This window comes from Danio rerio, chromosome 20 (genome assembly GCF_049306965.1).
Source record: "Danio rerio strain Tuebingen ecotype United States chromosome 20, GRCz12tu, whole genome shotgun sequence".
Taxonomy (NCBI): Eukaryota; Metazoa; Chordata; class Actinopteri; order Cypriniformes; family Danionidae; genus Danio; species Danio rerio.
In genome coordinates, this window is record NC_133195.1 from 23954965 (window position 1) to 23967240 (window position 12276).

The window sequence follows — 12276 nt, forward strand, 5'->3', positions numbered from 1 at the left end:
TTGAACTTTCAGTGCATTCTTAATAATTGGCAAATCAGAGTTTATGAACGACAATGTTCAACTTCTAGCAAAATCCATATCATGGCACAACATAATACCAGTAAACATGTTCATGCTGGTATAACCCCGACCCTCTGGTGTGACTTTTAAAGACAGCTAGAAATCCCTGTTGAGCTAAACCATTTTGGTTGGGGCTGAATGTGGGGTTGTTAATGAGGGTATATGGAGAAGATCACATTATTCTCGGAATGAAAGGCTATCAAAGCCACCCAGAATCCCTCTTGAGCTACAGGTTGGATGAGGGTTTCTCTCCAGGTTTTTCCTCAGCAATTTTTGCCAGACGTTTTCTTTGATCCCATCCCCTCCCCACCCTACTCTCCTGTCATTACTCAGATCCAAGGAGCTGCTTCCTTTGGTTTAATTAGACTGCAAGCTCACTTGTTTTCCTCTGAGAGTTGTTGTGGCTGGTCTTGTGAAGAAGCTAGATACAAAAAAAAAAATGCATCGTGGGTTTGGAATTGAAGATGGATGTGTAATCAATAAAGGGTTGACAGACAAGAAAAGGGCAAGAGAAAAAGTGCAAATGAAATGACCTGGTCACCCCCTGTCGACAGTGTGGCTGAGGCCCCTGCGTATTGGTGATGGAGTAGGGGACACCTTTCTCTTGTGAGTGATTGATTACAGAGCTGGCTTTTCAACCTCCTCTTCCCATCACTAAAGCAATAATGTGGACTTTGTGAGGTGACTGGACCTCCCTGACACCCCCGAACATTCCCCTACCAAGTCTAGACTTGGTTGACACAAACATGACCTTGTCATGTTAGGGTGGGTGACAGCCATCAAGTTTCTTGCTTTTAGAGGGGCAGTGAGAACAAAGTGCACTCGTTGTGATCAGTCTTGTGCTGCGGGACCCTAGGGAAGAACAGAGACTGAATCTTGTTAAATTGATCTAAGGGATCGGATTGCACTTCATTTAAGGCTGATTTATACTTCTGTGTCAAGAGCACGCATGTCCTCCGGCGCAGCTTGCACGTGGTTGCTTAGCCCATGCCCTGACCGTCGCCGATGCTGACACACACCTCTTAAAATGTTACGTCACAACAACGCGTAGCACATACTCTGGGATTGGTCGGCTTGGTAGCGCTGACGAGTGTGGGCGGGACTGAGGGCCGCGTGAATCTGTTGGAGCAAGTGTTTGTAAGTGTCGAGTCCCATAAAGGAGGTCCAGATGGAAAGTTTTGTTTTGTGTTTACCTTATGATTAAAGTTGTTGCAGGTCCGCCAGTTCCTGCCTCAAAATGAGCGAGTTTGAGCTACTTCTACATTAAAGTATCATTCAGAAAAAACAAAACCCCAGCAACGAAACTTGACATAGAAGAACATATCCTACTTCCTGTTAGCGTTCATGAAATGTTCCTGCAGAGCAACACAAACGGCACAAAGAAGTACAATTGCACAACGTGCAAAGCAGGGAAGGTCATGCCAATCACTCAACGCAGAAGTATAAACCAGGCTTTAAAGGGCATTTGGATTCTTGCAGTATAATGTGCTGAATTTGCTGAAGAGGGATTTCTTTTTGATTAATATCCATCACAATCCTTTCAATAACTTCCTCCAAATAAAATAGTTAATCAGATTAATCGAAATGAAATTGAGCAAAAGTTGTGACTGTCATGCAGCTCTTGTCAGAGAAGCACTATTCCCTGAAGGCCAGAGGGCACTCTTGAGCAGAATCTCTAGCTATGCCAAATTTGATTATCTTTGAATCTTTCAATCTTTCATTATTAGGCAAGTAAATTGTATGCAATGAAAATGTATTATCAACTGATGCCATTTAAGAAACCTGTGATGTTGTTTAGAGTTGCTGATAAAATCTGCACCTTTATTTGATCTGTTTACTCAGGCATAGGTGAAAGCTGGGAACATGCATCCATATCTGGTTAGGCAATAAAATTCATGTAGGATTAACTGTGTTTGACAATTTCGTTTTAGCAATATTTTCTAAAATGGAATAGGGATTTTCTTGTTGCGTCCTAAAATCTACAATTCAAATGAATGGGAAACGTCCTTGCCTTGTTGCAACTTGATACAAAAAAGGATGTCAGTTGCCTTTAATTGGCATGGTGCTGTCTTGGATTTGTAGTAATTGAAGGTTGTGATCAGTGTTGTCCACTGCCTCTCCACCCTCAGTTTGGCCCATATCTCTGTGTCAGTCAACAGTTCAGCTAAAAAGATGGGATTGGCATGCCAGATTAATGGAGATTACATGCTGCAGTTGCTCACCATGGAATGAATATATGACCTGCAGGTCCCCTGAGGACAATCAATAAGTCTGGCACAGAACTGGTGCGACATGTGCTCATTCTTTGAGTGAAGGGTTTAGTGTGAATGTCAACTTGAATATATCACTTTAAACATGTTGCTTTATACTTTAATGTGAATTTTTTAAAACATTGCTAGTTTGGGATAAATGAAATTCAAGTGAATATCACTGTATAGCTAGCACAGTTTCAGGTTTCCCTGATCTATTTTGTTTTGCTGGGTGTTCACATCATTTAAGTATTTATGACAATTAGACAGAGCCAACATTATAGGATCTTAATCGAAACACTTGTGGGATTCTAACTTCCAAAAGTTAATTTACCTTAGTAATGTCAATGGGTTTGGATTGCATCAATGGGTTTGGATTGCATCTTCCTGGTAGGTCAGACGAGAGATATTTGCCTCTCTCTGAAATTCCTTTCCCAAATGCAGCTGATGAAATGAAGTACTTTTTCTCACTGAGGTCACAGAGGACTGGAGACCCATTTTTTTCCCCTGTCTCTTTCACTTACCAAACCCAAATCTCTCCATTTCTGCTTCTTTTCTCATTCGGTCTCTTTGTAGGGTATTGACATGGTGCTGAAGACCTCAGTACTTTAGATAAGGTGTGTGAAAGCTCTCAGACTGCCTCACCTCACACTCTCTGTCAGCTGCATGTCACTTGTTCGTGACTGCCAGTGGTAAACACTTTACCCTGTTAGCAAATATGATCATCGGTTAATTTAAAATAGACGTTGTATAATGTTGTAAACAGAAGACTTAAACTTAGACGGTTCTTGTGTGTGAATGCATCAGAGCATTACAGCTGATTGCGTGTGTGTGCTGTTGCCAATTGAATTGGCGGTCTGGGAGCCTTTTGAAGCTGATGAGAAGCCTGATGAAAGGTCTCCAGGGTCATTCTTAGCCTCTCTCACTTCAGCCCCCTCTAATTTAAGCCCTGCCCCTCTTTAAACTGCCCTGTCCACTGACTGTGGGAACCTGCACCTGTGGCTCCCTCCACCACCACCCTGCTAACCACCCACCTACTTACACACGTACTCTCATGGTGTGTAGTCTTAACATCCCGACAAAACTCCAGTACATAATGCAAGTATATGATTTAGTTTGTGACGCGTATTGACCCACGCCAGGCTGTCTGTGTTAGCTTGTTCACAGCCCGCTATAAATATCCTTGCTATCAGCGAAAGTAGTCCATGATATGGAGGAGAATTACTTGTAGTGAAACATGACGTGCATCTCCAAGGGAGCTTGTTTGGGTGTGTTTTGTGCTGCCATTGCATGTGCTGCTTTTAGGGGTCGGACTGTGTGTGTGTGTGTGGCCGGAGGAATGTTCTCGGAGTGTCACGAGACTCAGGTTGATGGTGTCTCACAGTGATGGGTTTTAGATGGAGGTCTTTGTTCACTGGTCACCTCCCCCACCAGTCTTTATCCGCATCTAGCCCTTTGGGCAGCTGTCACATAATCCAGCTAATCAGAGACCGAGTGTGTGGGAACAGGACTGTCCCCGTGTTACCGTGTCTCTCTCTCACACACACATACCCTCTCACACGCATACACCCTGACATTCTGACCTTTCTCTTTGGGTATGCGCATGGCATGCTCTGGTGCGCATTGACCTCATGTGCGCGACCAACCGGATCAATCTAGCATATTCATTTACTGATGGAGCTTTGGACCAAATCCACATGTCCAGATAAGCGTGCACACACAACAACACGCATTTCACGTTTGCGCAGATGCTCGCTACCACAAGACCCCACTAATACGCTCTCTCACACCGGCCGCCCCTCGTGTTGGGGGAGGGGAGGAGAGGTCAGAAGCCCAGTAGCATGTCGTGGGATGATCCACGTTCATGTCAAATAATCCATCTTTTTAAGACGCATCTGTTGTACGTCTGCATGGATATGCGGCCCACCCACTCCCAATCCAACCCATCCAGACAGACCTGGTGCTGACGCTAATCCCTGACTGCATCCACCAGACCGTACTACAGCCCCCAGCCTTTCCAACACACACATCCATGCTGTCTGGCTCCGCCCCTCTAACTCCACCTCTGGAGAAGCGTGGGTAAATCTAGCAGGTCGCCTCCATCTGTGTTTTTATGTGCGCATTCATCACTGATTGATTGATTAATTAGTCTACAGCAATCTCTGAAATTGTACTCAAATATAATGTGGGTGTATCTTGCCTTTTGTCAATTTGTCCAGTTGTCTGGTTTAGTATTCTTTGCAACTGTTAATTTATTATTATTATTATTATTTTTTTTTTTTTGCCGGGTATTATTGAAATTTCCAGCAGGCAAATGTGTCAGTTGTCTGAGGTGATGCTACCAATGCTAACTCCCCAAAGGACTGTTAACATAAAGAATAATTTACATATGAAAATTATATTTACAATATTTTGGCAAACATTCTAATTCTACAGGCTGATTTATACTTCTGCATCAAGCGCACGTGCCTTTTGCGCGGTCGTATAGCCTTCGCCACCTCTCAAAAAAAGTAACTACGGCCCAAATTCCGATTTGTTGCCTATATCTGATCATTTTGCTTGTCTGTTTCTACCTTCTTTAATTGTGAGCCATATCTGATTAATGTATTTACACTTGCCATACAATGTACGACGTTGCGCATGCGTAAAGTCGGGTTCTAGCATCTGCTCCACACTAGTCCTTGGTGTCCTTCACCATTCATAGGAATTTGTGGGTACGAGAGAGATCTCAAGTCTGGTGGGAGCAAATTGTGGTAACTGACCACTTTCTTTCTACATGGTTCCTCTAGTGTTCTTGTTTACCGAGTCGGTGTCTCCACACACGCACTTCCTTCCACATCAATAAACTGTGGACGAGTACCACAATGTCGCAAGTTTAATGACATGCATAACGGAATGCCCCAATAAGTCTGAACTATTTACATGATAGTCACATACCCGATTTTTATATCCGATTTATTTCCACATGTGATGGAGGCCTGAAACCGATATCTGAATAACCGAATGCTTGTGTTTTTTTTTTTCGTGTTTACACTGTCATAAAACAGATCTGATCTGTGTCACATATGAGCAAAAATAAAATGGAGTTGGGTCACATTTAACTGTTAGTGTAAACGTGGCCTATACATTGCAATATTGCCTAGCGCACGCTCTGTGATTGGTCGGCTTGGTAGTGCAGACGAGTGTAGGTGGTGCTGAGAGCTGCAAGCTTGATTGAGAGAGTATTTACAAGTGTCAAGTCTCGTGAAGGAGCTCTAGATGGAAACTTTTTGTTTAGGGTTTACCTCATAAATAAAGTTGTTGCACGTCCGCCAGTTCCTGCCTCTCAATGAGGGAGTTTGAGCTACTTGTAGCGTTCGGAAAAAACAAAATACCTGCAAAGAAGCTCGACACAGAGGAATATAAAAACCTACTGCCAGCTAGCTAATCGGAAGTGTTATTGCAGAGCAACACAAACCGCATGCAGAAGTATAAATGCACGACTAAGCGCAAGGTCCCGTGGGTCACTAGACGCAGAAGTATGGTCAGCCTTAAGAAAATTAGGTTAGGTCCCTATTCTGTCTCATAATGTTATAACTAATTTGTTTTGTGACTGGACGTGTCCTAAAGTGTTGACATTGGCAGACAAACATGCATTTTTTGTTGCACAAGAGCACAAATTATCAGTCTGTATTCAAAAATAAACATTGATGACAAGAGACATACATTTAGTACACTTTCATCTTTCACTTGGACCAAAACAAATTAAAAAAAATATATATATAAGGCTGCTGAGTTGATGTTTGCACTATTAAGTCATGACAGCATATTTGTGTGTTAATTCTACCTTAATAAACTTAGTTATTACATTTATTGCTTTGTTTTTCTGCAATATATTGTGATATGAAAATAACTTCACAAGATGACTCCATTTAGAAAGAATTCACAATTTTAGATTGATTGGGAATATTTTGGGGATAAGTTGTAGGAGAAAATTGGCATAAAATGTAATAAAGAAATCACATGCATAGATGAATACTATTGAACAAATATACAGATTAAATGAACCAAGCTTTATAATTTTCTGAGTCAAACATAAATTCAATCATCATGTGTAAATAAACACTCTACAGTGTTTCTTCTGTAAAACTAATTCAATGCAATTGTTCTTTGCTAAAGATTTTCAAAGATGTACAACTTGGTTTAAATTTGCTTAAAATCTTACACATTCCCAGATCTTAAAAACACATGCAAATAAAAATCATTCATTAATTTTCTTTTCTGTTTAGTACTTTTATTAATCTGAGGTCGCCACAGCGGAATGAACCACCAACTTATTCAGCAAATGTTTTGCCCAGCGGATGCCCTTCCAGCTGCAACCCATCACTGGGAAACATCCATACACTTTCATTCATATTTTTAAAAGCACGAAAGAGCATGTGCTGTTGTGTGTGTGTGTGTGTGTGTATTATAGGAAATACTGTAAAAAAACATCTGTTAAACATCATTTGGAAATATTTATATATAAAAAAAATTCACAGAAGGGCGAATAATTTTGACTTCAACTGATAATCGTTTTGAATAATTGTGAATACAATTATGACCAAAATAATTGTGATTATGATTTTTTCCATAATCGAGCAGCCCAACATACACTACAGACAACTTAGCATACCCTAATCATGAACAGCACGTCTTTAGACTGTGGGGGAAACCGGAGCACCCAGAGGAAGCCAACGCAAAGACAGGGAGAAGATGCAAACCACACAGAACTGCAAACTGACCCACCCAAGGCTCAAATCAGCGACTTTCATGCTGTGAGGTGATCGTGCTACCACTGCACCCCCATGTCACCCAAATTAAATTCTTTTACTCTAATAGTTTTGAACTGTGAAACCATTAGGTCTGAACTCGAATAGGTCTCAACTGTTCTAACTGGTTATTATAATCCTAACGTGATGTTGCAGATCCTGTGATGTGACTATTGCATACTCTGACATTTAAATATCAATGCTGAAACAATGTATTGTGCAGCTCTGCTTTTTAAGATATACAAGCTGTTTTTCAGTTTAATGAAGTTTCATAATGGCTCATAATCTTAATTTACTTCAGTTTAATATTTTAATAATAAACTATGGAATTTTTATAGCGTGTAAGTGTGCATAAACAGTCTATACCAATCAAAGTTAATCTAGATGGTCTCTCGGATGTCAGAGGAGCATTAAGAATGTTTCCAGATTTAGTTTGAGCATTCAAGGTGCGGCTGGAAATCTCTCCCTCCATCACATGGGTAACCTAACCTTACTCAACTGAAACACTGCCCGCTGTCATTAGAGAGGACTGTAATGGAGCTTTAGCATCTCTGTCATTTCATTAGCTCTGCTTGCTTAGGCAAACATCACTATTTCTATTGCTCATACTTGGTCAAGGGCTTGAATAAAACTCTTACTGAGTATTTTATTTACATTTAACAGACACCTTAATTCCAGAGTGCGATAACACTACTTAAAGTGTCTGCCACCATTTTTTCTTTTTGGATTGTTTAGCGGAGGTGTGCCGTTTCTATGTCCTATTTCACCTTGAGCCTATAAAACAGGTCATGTACATTTGGAGGAGCTACCTGACCCATATCTGTCAACCTGGGTCAGTTACCAACCACCTAGAATACCCTGAAAATAGGGGTAAGATTCTTTTGGGACTGCACAATCCAATCTGATTCTGGGAGTCGTGATTTGATTCCAAGACTATTCTTAATTTACACATTTTCCTATTCCTTCTGCTGCATAAATATATCTTGCAGACTTCACATTTTGACCAGAATTGGTGTTGCAATGATTTTGTTTTTGATTGCAATCTAAGTGTGACAGCACTCCCATACTAAAAAAAGATTCATTTTATCAACAAGGTTCTATTCAGCTTGAACAAGCTCTTAATATTAAAATGCCAGATAATAAAGAGCAGCTCTTATATCAAAAATAAAGCATTGTATAGGTTTTAACTTGTTTATAACCTTTATTCAATTTCAAAGAAATGCAAAAAAGTGTTTGTTAAAATAAAATTTGTTTATTTATGTATAGATTATATTGGAATTGCTTTTAGGTCAGAGCCACAGAGAACTAGTTAAAACAAAGTAGGACACAATGCTTCATTCATTTGCGACACTTTCATTTTCATTCACCGTCCGCATTGGCAAGACACAAGCCATGAGTGATATACAGTTCTATAGGTTATATGCAGAGCTATTGTTTCTTCCCATTCCGATAAGCTTCCGGTGAACAGTTAATGTAACTTTTAAAATTTGATACAGTTCCTTTTACAGTAGCAATGTTGTAATGTACTTCAAATACAATGTTAAATAGACTTCAGCGTTCATTTAGTTGTTGAAGCGTAAACTGAGATGACAAGTCATTGAAAATGAAAATTGAAAATGGAGTAAAATAAATTTTTTATATTTTAAAGACATGGCACGGAAAATGTAATTTAATATTACATTTATGTAATTTAATGCAGTGTTTGACCAACTTTCTGGCGTATATCATTTAGGCAGTGAAGATCGTTGATTTTATTTTATTTTTTGTATAAAACAGACCTTAAACGTGCCAATTTTGTAGTGACATACAGTTCACCAGAAGCGTTTGTCCAAGGTTACTGACAAATTAAAAGTCTTCTTGCATGCTTCTGCATATACAGTATGGTAGTTGGTGTCCATGCATCACATTATTGCCACACTGTCTGTTTTCTGTCATGATTTGAAAGATCTACGGGAACCACTGCATGCACTTCATCTAAAGACACTTGTTCTCGTTTTGCCATGCTGCCTGTAATTTGAACAACAGACACTGGACGAGAAACGCTTTGCCGTGCCACATCTTAAACATCCCATAGGTTTGTCCAAATGAAGTGAGTTTGGCAACATGTTTATGCGCCTGTCAACACTTACTGTATGTTTCTGTAGCTCGCACCAATGCAGGCCAGCACCATTGTGATTTAGTTTGAATACAGAATTTATTCAGAACTTTTGAGAATTGCTTCATAATTGCGAGAAAGAATCGAAATGCATCAATTAATTTTTTGTTTCCCACCTCTACCGAATGAACACACGAGAATGCCCAATGTATCAATTAGAACCACAACAACTCCTCATAGTAATGTGCAATATATTGAACTATGTATGGGTTTGTGTGTGTGCGCGCGTGCACACCACCTGGACATTTTCCCAAAATAGATTCATGAGTAATGTTAACAGCACTTTTACATTCTTACAATTTTTTTTTCCGAAATTAAAAGTACATAAGGTGTAAGTCTACTTGTTGTGTTTTCAGAATTGTTATTGAATTTATTGAATTTGAATTGATTGAATGGGATAGCCCCTTGAGATGAACCATCTCACTTTCAAGAAGATGCCTAAGAAGTACAAAATGTATTGTTATGTATTTTCTCCTAATGTTATTCTCTCTCTTTCTCTCTTAGCGATCCTACACACTCATCCTTGAAGCTTGGGACTGGGATAACTCCACTCAGAACAGTGAGTATTCGTCTGTAAACCCAATATGATTCACTGTTGCTGGCTGCTGTAACCTTTCTGGGTTCCATTTTTTATCTTTTTTTTTTTTTCTCGTAGTGGCTGTAGAGAGTTGTTAGCACTTTAGTGGATGACTTCATTTATAGGTGATGAAGCCTGATCCTTGACGATAAGATGAAAGTGTTGAAGCTTCCCCGTGATGAATTTACAACATGTCAGGGGTGAATTTGTTTTGGCGTGTCAGGGTTTATCGGTCCCGAATAGGGTTATTTAAGGACCTTGTTATGTGTATTTACTGTGAAAGTTGTCAGTTTTCATGTTGGCATTTAGTGGGTTGGAGGTATGCGTTAGGTTTGATATTTTTAACCACACTAAGCAGGGGCTCATAATTTTTGACAGATATATTGGCTGGATGTGTTGCTTACCCAAGAATCATTACCTGAGCTTCCAAAGCATTCCAGAGCAGGGAAACTCGCACAGATGCGTAGTTTGAGGCTCAAACAAGCACAATCTTGCATCTTCCACACATGCTTCAATAGTGCACGCAAGTCCACCGAGATTTCCCAATAAATCGGATCATTTGAAGACCTCTGTTGGCTGTAACCGCTCTGTGAAATGTCCTGAGGATCTTGAGTGTTGTGTCATACAAATAAATTATGGTTACGAGTTCTTGCCAGACTGTCAGATTGACAATGTTCGATTGTTTAAAACATTACTTGATTGAAATTGTAAACCTTGATCATATCTATAAGCAGAGTAGCAATTATGTTTAGTTGATTTAAGCCCAAATGTGATGAAATTATTATATCAATTAGAGGCACAATCTTGACTTGCAACTACAGTTCTTGAGGGCTACCAACATGTAAAGATGTTGGGGAATTAACACGGGCACCATAATTCCACAGCTGTATCCTGTTTTCTCCCTCAGCTTTTGTCTGGCTTGAGGAATTGTCGGTAGGAAAGGGTCAGGCGAAGGAATTCTACATATGCAAAAGAAAGGTGAACGCTGGTAAAACGGGAGAGACAGAGGGGGAGGGGCTGGCTTTGATCTAAGGATGTGATCTGTAAAATTACTGTATATTTCAGTGTCTGTAAAAATTCCAAATGCAAACACACACCTCACCCTCTGCTTGAAGTCATTACGTCCTGTTTTTCGTTTTCATCTTTGGAAGGACTTCAGCCTCAAACAATGGCCCAGAGTACACTCATTTGACTCGCTGTGCGTTCACATTAAAAGCGGCGAGAGCAAAGTAGCTGGAAGTCTTTTTTTTTTTTTTTTACAATGGGAGCCGGTGGCAATAAACAGTGAGGAGGACTTTTCCAGTGTGGCCGCGAGGAAAGTTGAAATCAAGTCAGCTTTATGGTAATGAGCTATGATGCCCGTTTCCACTGAGTGGTACAGTACGGTATGGGTCGCTATGGTCACCTTTTTTCAAGCTTGCGTTTCCACTGCCATTGGTGCCCTTTTGGTGGGTGTGGTGTATGACAGAAATTGTCAGTCAACGTCATTTTTAATCAAGGAAATGTCAAAGTATGGTCTAAGCAAAGCAATAACATTTTGTTTATGTTTTTGGTTGCTGAAACAATCAGTTGCTTAGTTTTTTTTTTCTGCTTCTCCTTTGTTTTTTGTTTCACTCTGGCGTTCGTCCTTTTCTGAAAGGATCGTCTGATGTCAGAAGCACTTCAATAATCACATGCATGTTATTATCATCAGCTCAAGAAGTTTGTTATTTCAAATGTAGATGTGTGGCTCAAATATAGAACCGCTCGCGCTTTAGACGGTTAACAAATACGGGGCACAGGATAGATTCAGCTCTTCTTCTTGCCTTTTGGCTGTTTATCAAGACGACAACAAGATTTGTTTAAGCTCGGGTCGACCATGGCTCGTAATTATGTGTATAAATTATTATAGTGTAATGTCTCGGGTGTGTATTTAAAAATGGCTATTCCTTTGCTTTCATTCTCCTGCTTGTTCACGAGCGAGTGACTTATCTCTGTAGACCAATACAGTTCAGCTGCACGTCTTGCTCCTCCTTTTGGTACCCTTTTGTTGTGCTAGTTATCCTATCCAAAAGGGTACCCAAATAGTATGGTACGGTTCGCTTTTTAGTACCTTTTGACAGTGGAAACGGCCATAAAAGCGTACTGTACCACTTAATGAAAACGGGCCATTGAAGTTCACCGCTTGAGAGGATTCCAGAGAACACAGTCCTGTGAAATTGGGTTCCGACAACAGTTTTAGAGTTTATTGCAGTCACTGGATTTCCAGTTATGGATGATTTCTTACAGGCACATACATTTTAAAAAGTTACTGTCGTGTTGATGTGCATTAATGTTGTATATATTTTTTTGTTAAAGCAGGAATCTCATGCTTATTATAATGACAGTACAAAACCACAACACAAAGCCACATCACACACAGCAACTTGATCTTTCATAGTTAAATTTAATCAACGCTGATTCACA

At 40.0% G+C, this 12276-nt stretch overlaps 1 protein-coding gene across 2 annotated transcripts in view; it reads left to right on the forward strand.

Annotated features, from left to right (window-relative positions):
- jag2b (jagged canonical Notch ligand 2b) overlaps positions 1–12276 on the forward strand; it is an 84442-nt gene that overhangs the window by 18633 nt on the left and 53533 nt on the right. For both annotated transcript variants that reach the window (XM_005160485.6, NM_131862.1), the window contains 1 exon segment: positions 9759–9813. In XM_005160485.6, the coding sequence (XP_005160542.1) occupies positions 9759–9813 (55 nt within the window).